General features: G+C 41.5%; 1 protein-coding gene across 4 annotated transcripts in view; it reads left to right on the top strand.

The window, feature by feature from the left end:
• nbeal2 (neurobeachin-like 2) overlaps positions 1 to 18,357 on the top strand; it is a 258,464-nt gene extending 240,107 nt beyond the window's left edge. For all 4 annotated transcript variants that reach the window (XM_078540855.1, XM_078540854.1, XM_078540857.1 and 1 more), the window contains 4 exons: positions 7,130 to 7,291; positions 14,942 to 15,090; positions 16,328 to 16,463; positions 17,701 to 18,357. In XM_078540855.1, the coding sequence (XP_078396981.1) occupies positions 7,130 to 7,291; positions 14,942 to 15,090; positions 16,328 to 16,463; positions 17,701 to 17,808 (555 nt within the window). In that variant the 3' untranslated portion in view covers positions 17,809 to 18,357. The remainder of the gene's footprint in view (positions 1 to 7,129; positions 7,292 to 14,941; positions 15,091 to 16,327; positions 16,464 to 17,700) is intronic.
• The last annotated feature ends 2,897 nt before the right edge of the window (positions 18,358 to 21,254 follow it).

The raw sequence follows: 21,254 nt of genomic DNA, 5'->3' as shown, positions 1-21,254 counted from the left end.
ACCATTGTTGCACTCCCTCTATGGCAAGTATACCCCTTCTTAGATAAGGGGACCAAAACTGTACACAATACTCCAGGTGAGGTCTCACCAAGGCTCTATACAACTGCAACAAGACATATTTACTCCTGTACCAAATTTTTTAATATCTCCTTCTTGGCTCAGTGTAAATTTTGACTGATTGCACTCCTGTGATGTGCCTAGGTATGTTTTCTACATTAAATATACCATGTAAATGTGAGTTGTTGAGGCTGGAGCAGCAATTGCAGCCCTACAAATGACCTCAGAACCTGTGGTCTAAGGTAATATTGTACAATAGATTAGTCACTAACCACATATGTGACCAACTGGGAATCCAGATGTGGCTAAATTGCATTTCTGATTAGTAATTAAAAAGTGAGCGCCAGACCCTGTTGTTAGGTGTGTGATATTAATTCTCATACTTGCACAGTATATGCATGTGGACTTCAACCTTTTTGTGTATCTGCTGGTAAAATAGCAAGACAAAAAGTGTGTGTGCATGCTTTTTGATTGTTGTGGGTGCTTTACTTCCTTGGCCACTAATTGGTGCCAGATGTTTATTAAGAAAATATACACATGAATTTAACGTATGTCTATTGTGTGGGTGTGTTTAAGATGCTTTTTGTTAAAAATAGTGCATGTGGCTAAAACAGTGTTGCCTTAATCGCACCTATGGCTAATTACTGATTTCTGTAGGGAGGGAAGAAGTATAAGCTGGGATTCATGCTGCTCAAAGCTTTCTCGTGACCTTTGCTGGTACACATGTGCATGAATGTTTGCTGCATGCTACACGGTGCTCATGTACATGTGTGTCTGTTTGTGTGTACATAAACCATCGGATGTGGACAGAGTACAGAATCAGGCTCTCTTTCTCCATGGTCAGATTACCTTCTGACAGCCACATCTTAGTCCCAATCAGACCTGAGTTGAACTGAAGGACCTGAGAGATCAAATCCGATTTTTCAAAGGCCGTGACCATGAGTAGCCAGTTTCAAGCAAGCCTCTGCTGTCAAATATTTAATGGATTGTGGAGGAGAAGGGGGAAGGAAATAGTCTCATTCTAAAGAACTCTCCATTCCTCAGAGGCTTTAACAAATAGATCAAAAACAGCATATTCAGAGAATGTAAATGCACGGATCGCTGTAGTACTAACCCTTAGAGGAAGAAAGAAAGACACCTATTTATATAACATCTTTCATGGCTTCAGGACATCCCAAAGCACTTTACTGCCAATGGTACTTTTTGAAACATGGCCACTGAGAGATTAATAGAACTGGGTTCTCTTAAGCCCCCTTTTGTAGTATAGTGAGGTAGCAAATGTATAAATAGGGCATATTATAAATTGATGCCCAGGTACTGGGAGCATGGGGACAATACATCAAGTTTTAAAATCACTTGCAGCAGCTAAAGGCTGAGACCTCGAAGGTTACTTGTGTAGGTTAAAAACAGGAATGTGAAAACTCATAGACACATAGACGTTTACAGCACAGAAGGAGACCATTTGGCCCATTGTGTCTGCACTGGTCAACAAAGATCTGACTACACTAAGATAAAAGCAAGATACTGCGGATGCTGGAAATCTGAAACAAAAACAGAAAATGCTAGAAAAATTCAACAGGTCTAGCAAGACCTGCTGAGTTTTTCCAGCATTTTCTGTTTTTGTTTCTGACTACACTAATCCCATTTTCCAGCACTTGGCCTATGGCCCTGGAGGTTATGGCAACACAAGTGAATATCTAAATACTTCTTAAATGTTATGAGAGTTTCTGACTCAACCACCCTTTCAGGCAGTGAGTTCCAGACTCCCATCACCCTCTGGGTGAAAAGATTTCTCTTCAACTCCCCTCTTATCCTTAAATCTATGTCCCCTGGTTATTGACCCCTCTACTAAAGGAAAAAGTGCCCTCCTAACCACCCTATCTATGCCCCTCATAACCTTATGCATCTCTATCAGGTCCCCTCTCAAGCTGCTCCAAGGAAAACAACCCAAGCCTATCCAATCTTTCCTCATAGTTCAGACCCTCCAGCCCAGGCAGCATCCTGGTAAATCTCCTCTGCAACCTCTCCAGTGCAATCACATCCTTTCTCAAATGTGGTGACCAGAACTGCACGTAGTACTCCACTTGTGGCCTAATCAGCGTTTTATACAGTTCCAACATAACCTCCCTGCTCTTGTATTCTATACCTCGGCTAATAAAGATAAGTATCCCATATGCCTTCTTAACCAATTTATCTACCTGCCCTGCTACCCTCAGGGGTCTGTGGATATGCACACCAAGGTCCCTCTGATCTTCAGTACTTTCCAGGGTCCTACCATTCATGGTGTAATCCCTTGCCTTGTTCGCCCTTCCCAAGTGCATTACCTCACACTTTTGCGGGTTTAATTCCATTTGCCACTGCTCTACCCACCTGACCAGTCCATTAATATCCTTCTGCAATTTATGGCTATCCTATCACTATTTACCACGCTACTAATTTTCTTGTCATCTGTGAACTTCTTGATCATACCCCTACATTTTAGTCCAAATCATTTATGTACACCACAAACATCAAGAGTCCCAGCACCGAGCCCTGTGGAATCCCACTGGAAACATACTTCCAGTCACAGAAACATCCCTCTACCATCACCCTCTGCTTCCTGCCTCTCAGCCAATTTTGGATCCAATGTGCCACTTTGCCTTGGATCCCATGGGCTCTTTCTTGACCAGTCTGCCATGAGGGACCTTGTCAAAAGCTTTGCTAAAGTCCATGTAGACCACATGAAATGCATTACCCTCATCAACACTCCTGGTTACCTCCTCAAAAAATTCAATCGAATTTGTCAAACACGACTTTCCCTTAACAAATCTATGCTGACTATCCCTGATTAATCCATGTCTCTCCAAGTGCAGATATATTTTGTCCCTCAGAATTCTTTCTAGTAACTTCCCCACTACTGAGGTTAGACTGACTGGCCTGTAATTTCCTGGTGTATCCCTTCCTCCCTTTTTTAATAGTGGGACAATGTTAGCAGTCCTCCAGTCCTCTGGCACCTGGCCAGTGAGGATTTGAAAATTACTGCCAGGGCCCCTGAAATCTCTTCTCTCGCCTTCCTCAACAGCCTGGGATGTATCTCATCCGGGCCTTCAGATTTATTCACTTTTAAGGCTAATAAACCTGCTGGTACCTCCTCTCTCTCTATGTTAATTTCCTCTAATATTTCACAGTCCTCCACTCTGATGTCTATACCTGCGTCGTCCTTTTCCATTGTGAAGACTGACGCAAAGTATTCATTAAGGACTGTATCCACGTCTTCTGTGCCAACACACAGATTACATCTGGTCCCTAATTGGCCCTACTCTTCCCTAGTTATTCTCTTGCTCTTTATATATTTAAAAAACCCCTTTGGGTTTTCCTTTATTCTACCCACTAATGCTTTCTCATGCACTCGCTTAGGTTTCCTGATTTCCTTCTTAAGGTCCCCTCTGCACTTTATACTCCTCTAGGGACTCTGCCGTATTGAGCCCTTGGTATCTACCAAAAGCTTTTTTTAATCCTAACCTTTATGTCCCTTGACATCCAGGGTTCTCTGGACTTGGTCTCCCCCTTTGTCTTTACGGGAACATATTTGTCCTGTACTCTCGCTATTACCTCCTTGAATGCCTCCCACTGCTCTGACACTGTTTTATCTGCAAGTAGCTGCTCCCAGTCCACTTGGGCCAAATCGTATCTCATCTTAGTATAATTAGCCATTCCCCAGTTTAGAACTTTTTATTCCTGGCCCAACCTATCCTTTTCTAAAACTATCCTAAATCTAACTGAGTTATAGTTACTATCTCCAAAATGCTGCCCTACTGATACGCCTTTCACCTGCCCTGGCTCATTTCCGAATATTTGGTCCAGAACTGCCCCCTTGCTTGCTGGGCTATGTACTGGCTAAAAAAGTTCTCCTGGATGCAACTTAAGAATTTTGCTCCCTCCCTACCTTGCACACTAAAACTGTCCCCGTTAATATTTGGGTAGTTAAAATCCCCTACTATTACTGTCTTATTATTATTACACTTCTCTGAAATTTGATTATGTATTTGATCCTCTTATCTCTCCCTGACTGTTTGGGGGCCTATAGCACACACTCAACTGTGTGTTTGCCCCTTATATGCTTTTCACTTCTACCGATATGGCCTTATTTGATGATCCTTCCAAGATATCATCCCTCCTCACTGCTATAATTGATTTCTTGACAATACTGCAACGCCCCCACCTCCTCTATCCCCCTCTCTATCTCGTCTGAATACCCTATAACCAGGAATGTTGAGCTGCCAATCCTGCCCTTTTAGCCAAGTCTCAGTCAGATATGATATCATACTCCCACGTGTCTATCTGTGCCCTCAGCTCGTCTGTCTTATTCCTCAGGCTCCTTGCATTAAAATATATTCCATTTAGCCTTGCTAAGCTCACTTCTTTCTTATCTAGCCTATGTTTCCTCTGCCCTCCTGACTCACTCACTAGCGTTTTAACTTCCAATTCCATCTCAGCTTCTCTCCCCTCAGAACTACTTTTCAGGATCCCATCCCCCTGCCAATTTAGTTTAAATCCACCCCAACAGCATTAGCAACCACTCCGCGAGGATGTTGGTCCCATTCATGTTCAGATGTAATCCGTCCAACTTGTACAGGTCCCACCTCCACCCGAAATGGTCCCAATGTCCCAGGAGTCTAATGCCCTATTGCACCATCTCTCCAGTCACGCATCATCTGCTCTATCCTTCTGTTCCTATACTCACTACTGCGTGGCACCAAGAGTAATCCGGAGATTACTACCTTTGAAGTCCAGCTTTTTAGTTTCCTGCCTAACTCCCTAAAGTCTGCTTGCAGGGCCTCATTTCTCTTTCTTTCTATGTCATTGGTCCCAACATGGACCTTGACCTATGGTTGTTCACCCTCCCCCTTCAGAATATCCTGCAGCTGTTCCGTGACATCCTTGATCCTGGCACCCAGGAGGCAACATACCATCCTAGAGTCACGTCTACAGCTGCGGAAGCGCCTGTCTACTCCCCTCGCTAATGAGTCCCCTACCACTATTGCCCTTCCGTACTTTTTCCTCCCCCCGGCGCAGCTGGACCACCAACAGTGCCATGGCCTCAGCTCAGGTTGGCCTCCACAGAGGAACCGCCGAATAAATGGTTTGCAAGAGAGTGTACTTGGGGGATTCCCTCACTACCTGCCTGGTCCCCTTCTTTTGTCTGGCGGTCACCCAGATCGTGCACCTTTCTGCTTGCACTTCTTTAAGCTGCGGGGTGACCACATCCTGAAACGTGCTATCCATGAACCTCTCAGCCTCGTGAATGCACCATAGTGCCCCCGGCTGCCGCTCAAGCTGCAAAACTCGAAGCTCAAGTTGCTCCAGTCAGTGGCACCTCCTGCACACATGGTCATCCAGACCACCAAGAACTTCTAGGATTTTCCACATAGTGCAGGATGTGCAAATCATGGCACTGAGCTCCCCAGACATATCTTAACTAAACAGAATATGGACCCTTGCTTTAATTTTACCCTTACTCCTACTTGAGTCTCGCTGTTTAACCACTCTATCCTGAAGTCTCACTGTTTTAACCTCTCTCTCCCAAAGTCTCGCTGTTTTTACCTCTCTCTCTCGAAGTCTTGCTGTTTTAACCCATCTCTCCCGAAGTTAAACTGAAGTCCCCACCTCTCCCCATGTCCTTTTCAAACTGAAGTCTCCCCACCTCTCCCCATGTCCTTTTCAAACTGAAGTCCCCACCGCTCTCCACACCCTTTTCAACCTGAAGTCTCTCAAAACGGCCATCACATATATAACAGCCTTAAGATAGAAGGGAAAGTAAAACAATGGTGAATACAAGAAAATATTATGTAAGGCTAGTATGTTCACATGAAATATATCTGGTTGGTTAAGAAAAGCATCCCCAGGTCACGATGACCATGGGGATCTATGATTGGGCATAGTGGGAGGGATTGGTTGGATAAGAACCAGGATAAAAGTAACCTAGCTGACCAAAGTCATATGGGGAGAAAAACCAGAACCTAATACAGGATTATGGTTAGGAGAGGAGAGAGGAAAAAAGAGAGAGTTGCTCAAGACCGAAGACCAAAAGCTGCAAGATAAGTTGTGCGCTCTTTCATCCAGAACTAATAGGGGAAGTATACAGCCCGTGTTAGACTGTAAATCACTGCCTGAGTTTATTGCTTAGTTTACATGTAACTTAATAAACTTGTTCTGACTTTATCTCATTAAAATGGTCTCACAACTGAACTATGTTGCCTGTCGATTCCCATAACAGTTAGTGGCTCAGTGCCTCTCAAGATTACATCACTGTTGTAATGTAGGCAGCCAATTTGCACAGAAAGCTCCCACAAACATCAATGTAATAATGACCAGATAATATGTCTTTTTAACGGTGATTTGAGGGATAAATATTGACCAGGATACTAGGAAAACTTACATCCTCCTCTTTAAAATAGTGCCATGGAGTCATTTACACCCATTTGAGGAGATTAGTCCTAGGTTTAATATCTCACCCAAAAGATGACACCTCCAGTAGTGCAACACTCCCTCACTACCACACTGGAGTGTCAACCTAGATTTTTGTACTCGAGCCCTGGAGTGGAATTTGAACCCATAACCTTCTGACTTGAGAGGTAAGAGTACTACCAACTAAGTCACAGCTAACACATGATATTGTCACTAGAGAATAGAAGGTTTTAGATTCAATTCCCGTTTGGGCTGCATGAGCTGACCTTAGTTGTGGCAACAATTGCGGCACTGAACTTTCCTTCTTTATTTGTTCGTTCTTGGGTGCTGGTGTTGGTGTTGTTGGCAAGGCAGACCTTTATTGTCTGTCTCCAGTTGCCCTGGGTAGGTGCTGGGGGGGCTGCCTTCTTAAAGCGGTTTGATAGCAGAGTGATAAGCGGAGTGACTGTTAGGCCACCTTAGTGGACAGTTAAGACTCTACCATTTGTAGTGGGCCTAGAGTTACTCAGGCCAGAATGGGTAAGCATGACAGAATTCATTCCTTCTAGGAAATTAGTAAACCAAGTTTTAATTTCCATATTTTTTAAAACCGAATTCAAATTCTCATACTTTTCTTCTTTTACAGAATGGCACAGTCATTGTGCACACAGTTCGACGGGGTCAGTTCATGAGGACCCTGAAACTCCCCTGTGAAAGCACGCTGCCCATGACCATTGATGACCTTGTTATTGGATGTGAGGGCCAGATCGTTATTCACAGCAATATAGAAAGCAGGGCACCATCTAAGGTAGGTGGGAGAAGGATTAGAGGGCAGTTAAGGGGAGATTTTTTTTCACACAGGTGGATCCAGAACACACTGCCTGAAAGAGTGGCAGAGGCAGAAACTCTCATCACATTTAAAAAGTACTTGGGGGGATATGCACTTGAAGTGCTGTAACCTGCAATGCTATAGACCAGGTTTGGAAAGTGGGATTAGGCCGGATAGCTCATTTTTGGCTGGCACAGACATAGTGGGCCGAAAAGCCTCCCATTAAATTTTCTATGAACCTTTTCTTGTTTCTTGAAGAAAGTAACAAAGGATCATATGAGTGACAATGACATTAGTACTTGTGTTAACGGTCAGGGTGTAACATAAGCTTGGACTACAATACTGAAGTAATAGCTAGGATGGGTGAATGAAACCAGGAGCTTCACAAGATACAAGAAAATGCTCATTATCTGCTGGCCAATTCTCATTTTTAGCTTCCAATGCCCCTCTGCATCATGCTTTTCTCAGCTTTATTTTATTCATCTTAATATGGGGACAGTTTCTTTAACTCTTTTCTGTTTGGTGCACTGCAAAGCAGCCGGGGAATGTAAATGAGGCTGGAGTCAAAAAATCAAAATCACATGGGCCACTTTGTCTGTGGAGCTCTGTGTCAGGCAAGCATCCAGAATTCTCTGAAGAAGTCATATGAACTCGAAACGTTAACTCTGTTTCTCTCCCCACAGATGCTGCCAGACCTGCTGAGTTTTTTTGGCATTTTCTGTTTTTATCCAAAATTCAAAATCTATCCCAGTATGTAATTACTCAGACATGCCATCCAATTTGTACACTGATAATTCCTACAAACAGCAATGATGTAAATGACCAGTTAATTTACTTTGGTGCTGTTTTTGATTGAGGAATAAGTAGGTTGGCCAGGACACAATTCTCTAGCTGTTTGACAGATTGTGCCATGGGATTTCATACACCTATCTGAACAGACAGATGGGGCTGCAGTTACTATCTCATCCAAAAGACACCACTCCCTCAGCACTGAAGCAGCAGTACAGATTCCTGGGGGCCACCATTTGTCACATCCTGTCAATTTGAGTGCATACCCATTATCCTCACTCTTTGTCTCCTCTTAAATAATTTCCTGTCTAAGCCAATAGGTTGCCTCCAGTTCCATGTGCTTTCAGTTTTGTTATTGGAACCTTGTTGAATGCTTTCTGGAAGTCCATATAACATCCATAAATACTTCTTTATCGAACAGATTTGTTACCTCCTCAAGAAATTCAGATGATTCGCTGGATGTGACTTACTGAACAAATCAATGCTGGCTTTCCCTAATCAATTCATATTTGTCCAAATGCTCTGGTACTTCGTCCCTAATAACAGGTTATAGTAGGTTCCCCACAAATGATGTTAAGTGAATAGGCCTATCGTTTCCTAGTTTATCTTTTCTGCTCTTCTTTAAATAATACAAATGTATGAACATAGGGAGTAGGAGCAGGAGAGGGCCATTCAGCCCCACGAGCCTGCTGTACCATTCGATAAGAACATGAACATCTGATCATAACCTCAGTTCTACTTTCCTACCTATGCCCTATATCCTTTGATTCACTTGGTAGTCATGAGTTTTTCTACCTCTGCCTTAGAAATATTCAATGACCCTGCCTCCATTGCTCTAGGGAAGTAAGTTTCATGACCCTCTGAGAAAAAATTTCTCCTCATCTCAGTCTTAAATGGGAGATGCCTTATTTTTAAACTGTGTCCCCTAGTTCTAGTGTTTCCCTCAACATCCTTTCAGCATCCATCCTGTCAAGTCCTCTCAGGATTGTATGTGTTACAGAGAGAAGGCGGAGTAAATTTAAATAGCCGTGATTTCTCCTCTCACCACCCATCTGTAAACAGAAAGGCTTTGATTTTGATTTCCCCCTTTATAAGCAGTGGCGTATTTCCCAACTCCTCAGTTTTGGTGTGATCCAATTTCTATTAACCCCACAGCAAACTCGAGATAGGGTAAACTCAGAGGGTTGGTTTATTCACACACACTCAAATCGCAGGTTCACTATGTAGCCCCTTGTGCATTCATACAATAAAAGAGGGATAGAGAAAGAAAGATTTACAGGGCAAAGACCACAGAGCAGAAAAATATTGTTTCACGTGAGTCCAGAATCAAAGTCCAATGGTATATTCCTTCACATAGGTCTGCAAGCTGAAAACTGATGCTGGATAATTCACCTTTCCAATAGGTATTACTTCCATGATGAGATAGGCACGTAGAGATGAAGTAGTCTTGTAGGCGATGGTACAGAAGTTCCAGTAGGAACAGTGTAGATGGGGGCCAGGCATTCAAACTTGGACAGAGCCCCCTTTTTTTTCTGCTACTGCTGGGTAGACCGGAAAGATGGCAGACTGAATGTTGCAGCTCCACAAGACAATAATACAGGTTCCAAAACTAGTGGGGGTTTCATGTCACATGACTCCCACCTCTCCAATTTGGCTTTGACAGAAGGTGTATATCCCTTTGTCTGGGTTCATGAGATTGTTAATGTTCCAACCATTAAGTCTTAATGGGAGGTTGCAGACCTCCTAGCAGAGGACTCGGCTCTGGTTGGCCAGGCCTGACTTATGAAATGTAGATTGCCTTTGTATAATTCTTTGAATTTGGTCTCTGCAGTCCACAGGGATTGTTAGCGTCTCTTCAGAGATAAAGAGGTGCAAATCTCTGTGATCCTGGAAAATAGCTCTTATTGTTGGAAGGTCACAGCCAGACATAGCTTCAGCCATTTTAAAAGGTCATTACCCAGTTTTAAAATTTTATAAATTAGCTATGAGGAGATATATATATATATAAAATAAAAATAAAGAGTATGAGGTCTTAGCCCTGTTACATATGTTTCAGTAAGATTGCCTCACATTCTTCTAAACTCCACTGGCTACAGGCCCAACCTGTCCAACCTTTCCTTGTGAGATCCCCATGCCAGGAATCAGTCAAGTGAACCATCTTTGAACTGCTTCTATTGCGATTATGCCCTTTCTTAAATAAGGAGACCAAAACTGTACACATTCCAGATGTGGACTCACCAATGCCTTGCAGACTGTAGCAAAATATCCCTATCTTTATAATAAAAACAGAAAATGCTGGGAAAACTCATCAGCTCTGGCAGTATCTCTGGAGAGAGAAACAGAGTTAACATTTCAAGTCCGTATGACTCTTTTTCAGAGCTCTGAAGAAGAGTCATACAGACTCGAAACGTTAATTCTCTTTCTCTCTCTACAGATGCTGCCAGACCTGCTGCGTTTTTTTTAGCATTTTCTGTTTTTATTACAGATTTCCAGCTTCCCCAGTATTTTGCTTTTAGCCCTACTTATTCCCCATGCAATAAATGACAACATTCCATAATCACTAGCTGTACCTGCATATTAACTTTTGTGATTCGTGTACCAGTATACCCAGATCAACTCAGTACCTTGAAATTCTGCAATCTCTCTCCGTTTAAATGATATGCTGTTTTTCTATCCTTCCTGCTAAAGAGGACAAGTTCACATTTTCCACATTACACTCAATTTGTCAAATTTTTGCCACTCACTTAACCTATCGATATCCCCTTAGACCATAAGACCATAAGATATAGGAGCAGAAATTAGGCCATTCGGCCCATCAAGTCTGCTCCGCCATTCAATCATGGCTGATAAGTTTCTCAACCCCATTCTCCCGCCTTCTCCCCGTAACCTTTGGTCCCCTTACCAATCAAGAACCTATCTATCTCGGTCTTAAATACACTCAATGACCTGGCCTCCACAGCCTTCTGTGGCAATGAATTCCATACATTCACCACTCTCTGGCTAAAGAAGTTTCTCCTCATCTCTGTTCTAAAAGGTCTTCCCTTTACTCTGAGGCTGTGCCCTCGGGTCCTTGTCTTTCCTACTAATGGAAACATCTTCCCCACGTCCACTCTATCCAGGCCTTTCAGTATTCTGTAAGTTTCAATCAGATCCCCCCTCATCCTTCTAAACTCCATCGAGTATAGACCCAGAGTCCTCAAACGTTCCTCATACGTTAAGCCTTTCATTCCTGGGATCGTTCTCGTGAACCTCCTCTGGACCCTCTCCAGGGCCAGAACATCCTTCCTGAGATACAGGGCCCAAAATTGCTCTCAATATTCTAAATGTGGTCTGACCAGAGCCTTATAAAGCCTCAGCAGCACATCCCTGCTTTTATATTCTAGTCCTCTCGAAATAAATGCCAACATTGCATTTGCCTTCCTAACTACCGACTCAACCTGCAAGTTAACCTTAAGAGAATCCTGGACTAGGACTCCCAAGTCCCTTTGCACTCCAGATTTCTGAATTCTCTCCCCATTTAGAAAACAGTCCATGCCTCTATTCTTCCTACCAAAGTGCATGACCTCACACTTGCCCACGTTGTATTCCATCTGCCACTTCTTTGCCCATTCTCCTAACCTGTCCAAATCCTTCTGTAGCCTCCCCGCCTCCTCAATACTACCTGTCCCTCCACCTATCTTTGTATCATCTGCAAACTTTGCCAGGATGCCCTCAGTTCCTTTATCTAGATCATTAATGTATAAAGTGAAAAGTTGTGGTCCCAACACTGACCCCTGCGGAACTCCACTAGTCACCGGCCGCCATCCTGAGAAGGACCCACTCTCTGCCTCCTGCCAGACAGCCAATCTTCTATCCATGCTAGTACCTTGCCTCTAACACCATGGGCTCTTATCTTACTGAGCAGCCTCCTCTGCGGCACCTTATCAAAGGCCTTCTGGAAGTCCAAGTAGATAACATCCATTGGCTCTCCTTTGTCTAACTTACTCATTACCTCAAAGAATTCTAACAGATTTGTCAGGCATGACTTCCCCTTGATGAAACCATGCTGACTTTGCCCTATTTTACCATGCACTTCCAAGTATTCTGAAATCTCATCCTTAATAATGGACTCTAAAATCTTACCAACTTACCTTGCAGACTCTTCATATTCTCTTCACAAATTAGGTTCCTTGTGTCATCTTTGTGTCATCAGCGAATTTAGTAACCATACATTCAGTCCTGTCATCCAAGTATTAAAATAGATTGTAATAGTTGAGGCCCCAGCACTGATCCCTATGGCACTCCACATCTTGCCCACATGAAAATTACCCACTTCTGCCTACTCTCGTTTCCTTTTGCCCAACTAATCCTCTATCCATGCTAATATGTTACACCCTATGCCATGAGCTCTTATTTAGTGTAGTAACTTTTGATGTGGCACCTTGTCAACTGCCTTCTGGAAATAAAAGTACACAACATCCATAGGTTAACTATTATCCACTTTGCTTGTTACTTCCTCAAAGAACTCTAACAAATTAGTCAAACACGATTTCCCTTTCACAAAACCATGTTGACTCTGCCTAATTGCATTGAGATTTTCTAAGTGCCCTGATATAACCTCCTTAGTAATAGATTTCAGCATTTTCCTGATGACAGATGTTAAGCTAACTGGCCTGCTTTCTGTCTCCCTCCTTTCTTAAATAAAGGAGTTACATTCACTATTTTTCAATCTGATGGGACCTTTCCAGAATCTAAGGAATTTTGGAAAATTAAAACCAATGCATCTACTATCTCGGCAGCCACTTCTTTTAAGATCCTAGAATGAAGTCCATCAGGACCTAGGCACTTGTCAGCTTTTAATTCTAATAATTTTCTCAGGACCCTTTCCCTGGTTTTTGTAATTATTTTACCTTCTCTCCCCCCCCCACCCCACTTTCACCTCTTGATTCACAATTATTTCTGGAATGTTATTTGTATCCTTCACAGTGAAGGCAGACGCAACAACCACCATTTCCTTATTTTCAATTATTAATTCCCCAAACACAATCTCCCGTGGACCAACGCTCACTTTACTTTTTTCATTTTTAAATACCTGTAGACGCTCTTACTATCTGTTTTTATATTTCTATCTAGCTTTCTCTCGTACTCTTATTTCTCCCTCATTTTTTTTAGTCAATCTTTGTTTTTTTAATATTCCGTCCAATCTTCTAACCTGCCACTAAACTTCATGGAATTGTACATTCTTCTTTCAACTTTATACTGTCTTTAACTTCCTTAGTTAGCCACAGATGTTGTGTCCTTCCCTTAGAGTCTTTCCTTCTCACTGGAATGACTGGTGAGTGTAATGATATATCTCCTTAAATGTCTGCCACTGCATCTCAACTGACCTTTCCCTTAACCTAATTTCACAGTTCACTTTGGTCAGCTCTATCTATAGGCCCTCATAATTGCCGTCATTTAAGTTTAAAACACTAGTCATAGACCCACTCTTTTGTCACACAAACTGAATGCAAAATTCGATCATGTTATAATCACGGCTACCTAGGGGTGCCTTTACTATGAGGTCATTAATCCTGAATTGCACATTACCACATCTAGAATAGCCTGCTCTCTGGTTGGTTCTGGAATGTGCTGCTCTTAGAAACTGTTCTGAAAATACTCTATGAACTCATCTTCCAGGCTAGCTTTGCTAACCTGGTTCATCCAATCTATATGTAGGTTGAAATCATCCATGATTATCACCATACCTTTCTCACAAGCCCCCATTATTTCTTCTTGTAAACCCTACCTACAGTGTAGTTAGTTAGGTGGCCTATAATCTATTTCCACAAGTGACTTCCTACCTTTACTATTTCTTATCTCCACCACAAACTAATTCTACACCTTGCTCTTTAGACCTAATGTCATCTCTCTCTATTTTACTAACGTCATCCTTGATTAACAGAACTACCCCTCCACTTTTTACTAGCTTCCTGTCCTTCCAAAATGTCATATACCCTTGAATATTCAGGCTCCAGCTTTTGTCATTATGCAGCCATGTCTTTGTAATGGCTATTAGATCATACATATTTATTTCTATTTGTGCTGTCAATTTATCTGTTTTGTTGCGAATGCTACATACATTCAGATACAGAGCCTTTAGTTCTCTCTTCTTACTATTTACACAATCTCTGGCCACGTTATGTGCACTCTTAAGTTTGTATGCTCTGTCCCTTCCTGCCACACTCTGATTATCATTTCCCTTATTGCTGCCTTGCTCCTTTGCCTTGTCTTCTCTCTTTAATGTATCACATCTTCCCACATTTGATCCCTCCCACCCAATGGAAAGATATTGGCACTCTTCTGATCCAAGGAGACAGTCCTTGAATTGAGGGAGCTTTGAAAGATTATAAATGATGCATCAAGAATTTTTTTTAACACCCTAGTGTGGAAATCTTTGGATTCTGGAGATTTATCTATTTTTAGTTTCATTAGTTGTTCCATTACCATTTTTAAAAAAAAACACATTGAATTAGTTACTTCCTCCCCATGGTTTATTTTTATTTTTATTTGTATCTCTGGTACTTTATTCTCATCATCTACTGTGGAAACAGACACATGTGTGAAGGATTCATGACAAATTGACCTTTTAGCAATGTGAATCAGTGTGCATTTGTTTAATTAAAACAGAAAATGCCAGAACTACTCAGCAGTCTGGCAGCATCTGTGGAGACAAACAGTTAACATTCCGGGTCATTAATCTTTCATCAGAACTTTGTGTAAAAGTCAGTTGAAGTAATCTTTAAGTTGTCTTCTTAAGCCATTTAATATCCCCTATCTCCTTTTTTTAGTCTCAACTCAGTCTATCATGTTTTAATCTAGGATAAAATGTTCTTGCACCTTTATTCTGTGAACGGCAAGCACTTGGTCTCCGTGACTCTGGATGAGCGGGTATCCGCAATGTGTATCGTTGAAGAGTTTGTGGTGCTGGGCACCGAGCAATGCTCACTGGAGATCCGGGACCTTCAGAGGTAGGGTGATTCAGGCTTCTGCTTCATTATATTTGACACACAGAACAGATGTACCATCACTGAACTTTGGGGGAGATTGAAAGTCTTAGACATTATCAACGCAAATAAATTTGTGTTTTTAAAAAATATACATTTATTGGTATCCCATTGCTCTTGTGTGTAAGGGCACTAGGAGGTGTGGTACTGAGCTGCATAGATGAATAGAAGATGAATCAATATCTAGTCAGTGCTAAAGCTGGGTGTTGACCTAGTTAAACTGAGAATGCTGATGAGGTGGTGTAGAGGGGGTTTTGCTCTATCAAACCCATGCTGTAATTGCCCTCAGCAGTGTAGAGGTGAGGGGACGTGACTCTGTATCAAATGTGTGTTGTACCTGCTCCAAGAGTGTTTGATGGGACAGTATACAGGGAGCTTTGCTCCATATCTTATCTATTAAAAATTTGATCCCGTTATTTTGCTCCATTGTCAACCTGATAAGTATCCTGAATATTTTTTTCACAACTTAAGGACTGGCATTACATACTCTGTGGTAGGGAATGCTGACTTTTTCATTGATCTCATGAACTGGTGCCAGACGCTGGCTCCACTTTTGGTGTGCTAATGGTACAAGATGGATATGGATATCAGACAGCAAAACCACCACACTGGTACAGTCTCACTGTACCCAAAATTGGGGCAGGAAAGATGCAATGACTTTGGAGCATCTGCAGTGCAGATTCACCAGATAACTCCAGGATTTAAAGGGTTACTATATGAGAAGTTACATGAATGTGGTTTATACTCCCTTGTTTAAAAGGTTGAGGGGTGATGTAATCAAGATGCGAAAAACAACAAAAGGTTGATACAGAGAAGCCTTTTCTTCTTGTGGGGAGATTTTGAACCCAGGGCACAATCTTTATGGTTAGGCCATTTAGGAAATCAAGAATCACTTTTTCCACACAGAGTAGTGGAAATCTATAATTATTTCCCTCAAAAGGCTATAGACGCTGATTCAATTGAAACTTTTCAAATTGAATTTGATAAGACTGTTGTTGGCTAAAGGTATCAAGGGATATGGTTGGATCAAAGGCAAGTAAACGGAGTTAGGTACAGATCAGTCATGATCTAATTGAATGAATGGTGAAACAGGCTCAAGAGGGTGAATTGTATAATCTGATCTTAAGTTCTGTCACAAGTGTCAGAGAAACACGTTGACTTTGTTATGGTGTGTCATGTTAATTTATTACTTTTTTTCCAGCTTGAAGAGTGCAATGCAGAAACTAGTCATGAAGGTTCCCATTCACTGTGTCTCCGTTACCAAAGATAACAGCCATATTCTAGTAGGATTAAATGATGGAAAACTGATTGTGGTGGCATCAGAAAAACCTTCTGAGGTAAAACTCATAGTGAAGAATGCACAAGAAGCTTGATTGGTTAACAGTAATTACACAACAATTTGCATTTATATAACACCTTTATGTCGGAAAACATCTGATGGTGTTTCATTGAAGTGTAAAAATTAATATTGAGCCAAAGAACTTACCAGGGAGTGATTAAAAGCTTGGTCAAAGTGATAGGTTTTAGGGATAGTCTTCAAGGAGAGGTTGAAACACCTCAGCTTGAATCAATCTAAGATCATTGGTCCAAGACACACTCCAGAAACATGAGCGCATAATCTAGACTAATTCAAAGGTACAGTACTGAGGGAGAGCTGCAGTGTCAGTGGTACCATTTTATCAGTTGAGATATTTGTATGTTGCAGAAGTTTTGAAGAGCATTAGTTATTCCAGATAATGTTTATTCAGCCACCAACACTACCAAACCAGAGTAAGGGGCCATTTACCTCATTTTCTGTCCATGGGGCCTTCCTGTGCACAAATTGGTCGCTGTGTTAGGCACAGAAAAATACTAGTTACACTTTAAAAAGTAATGCATTAACTGACAAACACTTTGGGATGTCCCATGGACCTGAAAGACCCTATGTAAATGTAACCTCTTCCTTTCATGTGTTGGGTAGTTAGAAGAGACTGGTCAAAATATTGTTCATTTACATCTTTGGAACCTAGGTATAAATGCAACTCAGACTGATGGAATCCTAGAACCAAAGAATAGTACAGCACTGAAGTTTGTCATTCGGCCTCTCAAGTCTGCACTGGCTTTCTTGAAGAGTATCCAGGTGGTCCCACACTTTCCCTGTATCCTTGCAATTTTTTTCCCCTTCAAATATTTACCTGTCTGTGTCTCATCTATGGTCCCTTCCATTTAACACTCCAGCCATGCCTCTCACATGCTGGTGCTGCTCTCCCCAAAGGTTGTGAATGCTGGGTCAATTGAAATTTTCAGAACTTCGATCAATAAATTTTTTTGTTAGATAATCGTATCAAGAGATAAGGAATAAAAGCAGATAAATGGATTTAAGGTGCAGATTAGCCATGATAATGGCTAATTAAAAGGTGGAAAGGGGTCCAGTCATGCATCGAGAACAGTCATGTGGGCAAGATACTAGAGGGTTGTTATGTCCACGAACTGACAGCTCAACAGTAGTCAGCACTTCCAGGAGAGAACAGGATGGAAAGGGGATGGAGAGCTGGTAGCAGCAGACCTTATTTTAATCCTTGCACTTCTTTTCAGATGCGGTCAAGTCAATTTGCTAGGCGGCTGTGGAGTTCCACAAGGCGTATTTCCCAAATGTCGTCTGGAGAAACTGAGTGCAACAAGACTGACACAAGCACAAAGTAGAACTCGCCCATGACAGGCCACATTCCATCAAGAATCTACCTACTGTTACAATCTTCATTTAAAAAAAACTTTTCTATTTATTTAAAAACTCAAAAAAAACGTGAAAACTCAGCTAAGCTGGCAGGCTGAAGAAGCAGAAGGCTGTACGTCTTCAACCACATGTGATGTGCTGCATTCACCAACCAAAGCGCCTGCTCGGATCCAAAGGATTTAAAAAATTGAATGTTTACAAGGAATGTGGAAAAAGAATCCGATGCCTTAATAATGCGAGGACTTTTAAAATATTTTTTTATAGACAATTGTCAATCTTTGACAACAATCTTCTCTCTGCACAATGCAAACTTCTGGATATGTGTAAAATGACATGGTTATTATGAGGACGTGAAGGTGTTAATAATTCAGTTTCGGGGGAGGCTTTTTGTTGGGCAGGGCACATTTTTTTACCAATGCTCCGAGTCTTCTTCATTTCTATTGTTTTGTCACGGTTACGCATTGAGACAGTTAGAGACACAACAAGATGCATTGGTAAAGATTAAAATGCTTGTACAGGATTGTTGTTATCCGCTAACATTTGATATATAAGTTTCCCACTGTAACAGACCGTGCATAAGTCTGTCACAGTAATATCTGGTTTATAAGTCATCCAGTAACAGTGGGTGTATCTCATCCATTTCCCTACTTTAAATCTGCAAATATGGGAGATTTAATCATAGTCATTTACAGTACAGAAGGATGACATTCGGCCCATCAAGTCTGTCAGCAATCCAGTCAGTCTCATTCTCCCGCTCTATTCCTGTAGCCCTTCCAGTTTATTTCCTTCAAGTGCCCTTCCACTTTCCATTTGAAATCATAAATCATCACTGCTTCCAGCACCCTCGTGGACAGCGAGTTCCAGAGTACCACTCACTGCATAAAATGGTTTTCTCACAACTCCCCAACATCTTTCATCCAAAACCTTAAATCTATGTCCCCTAGTCTTGGTATAATGGGAACAGTTTTTCCTTGTCTACCTTATCCAAACTTGTCATAATCTTGTACACTTCAATCAAATCTCCTTTGCTCCAAGGAAAACAACTCCAGCTTCTCCAACCTAAACTTGTAGCTAAAATCCTCTGTAGTTAAAATTTGCCCTATCTGTTGGTTCTTTTTTAGACTGTGACTCTGTTAAATCAAAGTCTCTGAAACCGGGAAGTCATTCAAGCTCCGCTCTCCAATTTATACAATCGAGCATTGGATTGAAAGCATTTACTGCAAAGGAGCCAGTTCAATGATTACGCTGTTCTTGCGAACTTACTGTTTTAGTAAATATAAGATCTGGTGCCTCACCTTCAGCTAGGAGCACCACTCCTAAGCACATGACGTGGGCTGTGATATTCTCTAGTTTATTTTGAAATTGTTTGCTGTGCACCAAAATCTACCATTGTGTACTATTCATGCCTGAAGGAGTAGAACTATTGCCATTATCCTCTGTCAGTTCATTTTCACAAGCCACAATATCAAGTAACAATGCCCAGCAGTCACATGGGCGAGATACTGGAGAGTTGCTGTGTCCATGGACCCACAGCTTAACAATAGTCAGCACCTTAAGGAGAGAACAAGAGGGAAAATGGATGGAGAGTTAGTTGCAGCATACCTTATTTTAATCCCTGCGCTTGTTTCAGATGCGGTCAGGCAAATTTGCTAGGCGGTGACGGAGTTCCACCAGATGCACTTCCCAAGTGCCATCTGGAGAAATTGAGTACAACAAGACTGACATGAACACAAAGTAGAACTCGCTCATGACAGGCCACATTCCACCAAGAATCAACCCACTTTTCTATTTATTTAAAAACATAAAAAAGCATCTGCAAAGCTGGATCAACGTTACTGCAACAGTGCCTTCCCCAATCTTGTCATCAGGGAGGCAATTCTTCTGTTTTATCTGGTCTCCAATTTCTCTCTGTAACTTTTCCTATATCATTCCCAATTTTAAAGATTACAGTTCCTTTCCTTAAATCCTTCTAAGCTGTAAATGCACATTCTTCTCCCTTAGATTCTTAATCTCGACACAAGACAGACTCCCACTCTTAACCCTATTTACTTTCCTCTAAGACTGCTGAAGTCCTGACTTGCCATTCTTCCATACTCTTGAAACATACTTTTGAAACCAAAGCTTGCAATCATCCAATTACTGTTTTTTGATTTACTTGTCTTCCGTTCCACTCTTCTCAATATTACAGGTATCCTGCAGTATGAACCTTAGACTTTCATTTTCACTTCTCAATATTAAAGAATTAAGCTGACTCCTTGAACCTAACAGTGGATCTGAAAATTTGGATACAGCCACCTGACTGATTTCAGAATCCAGATTTAATGTTTTTGGGGGTTAATGCAAGTTACCCAAGACTAAATGTGATTATGCCAAGCACCTGCAATTGAGGTGTAACATTTTGTCTTAGTCCTGTTAGGCAGTAGGGAAGAGAAGTGAGGGGTGTCAGGCAAGATCCCTTCTCCTGATCTCTATAGAGTCACTTGAGGGTGAGGTGGCCTCAAACTATCAGGTTAAACAATGCTCTGACATTGCCTGGGCTCAGATGTAACAAATGGGCATTTGGGTGAAATTACAGTCATGAGTCCTGGCATGAATCCACATCTTCAGGAAAGAAATGGAAAGGCAAAGGAAGATCAAAGAATGAATAATAACTACTTCATTTGGTGATAGGACATTTTTATATATTTTAGATATTGATTTGGTTTTAAACTTGGGATACTGCTGAAATAGAAGTAGGGAATCATTCCTCAGTCATCAATCTGGACAAGGTCATCTTTTCATTTCTCACAGGGTTGAGCTACTCATATGGCACATTTTCATTCCATGCCCCCACCCCCAACCTTGACAGTCTCCCTCAATGGTTCAACAAATCTTATCAGTTTAATAATGGAGTGCTCCACTGCAATTCCTGATTATTCATGTATGGCTGGGATGAATACTCAGTTGGGAAACACACTGGTTTTCTCATGAGTTCCCTATAAACAAAACTTCTCTTTAAAATTCATCAAAAAAGTTACATTTGTTTATCTGTAAAAGATTTTTAGGCCCTGTTATGTTATTAATCTTAAACTGTATTTTAAGTATAATGGATATTTGAAAATTACTTTTATGAAACTACTTTAATTTACTAATTAGATTTCTGGGAAAATGGCTATAGGTCACCACACTATTCAGTTCCAGGGCTTCTTCAGCAGGATCTCCTAAACCCACAATCTTCCACACCTAAAAGGACATCCTGACTTGGACATATGTCACTGTTCCTTCATCACCACTGGGTCAAAATCCTGAAACTTTCTACCTAATTGTATTTTTTGGGTGTACTTATACCATATGGACTGCAACAGTTCACGAAGACAGCCCACCAACACCTCTAGCATTTAGGAATTGGTAATAAATGTCAACATCGCCCATAGCC

The sequence above is a fragment of the Cetorhinus maximus genome, chromosome 4 (assembly GCF_964194155.1).
Source record: "Cetorhinus maximus chromosome 4, sCetMax3.hap1.1, whole genome shotgun sequence".
In the NCBI taxonomy this organism is placed as follows: Eukaryota; Metazoa; Chordata; class Chondrichthyes; order Lamniformes; family Cetorhinidae; genus Cetorhinus; species Cetorhinus maximus.
Note: the sequence above shows the minus strand (reverse complement) of the source record. Positions and strands in the feature narration are given on the sequence as shown.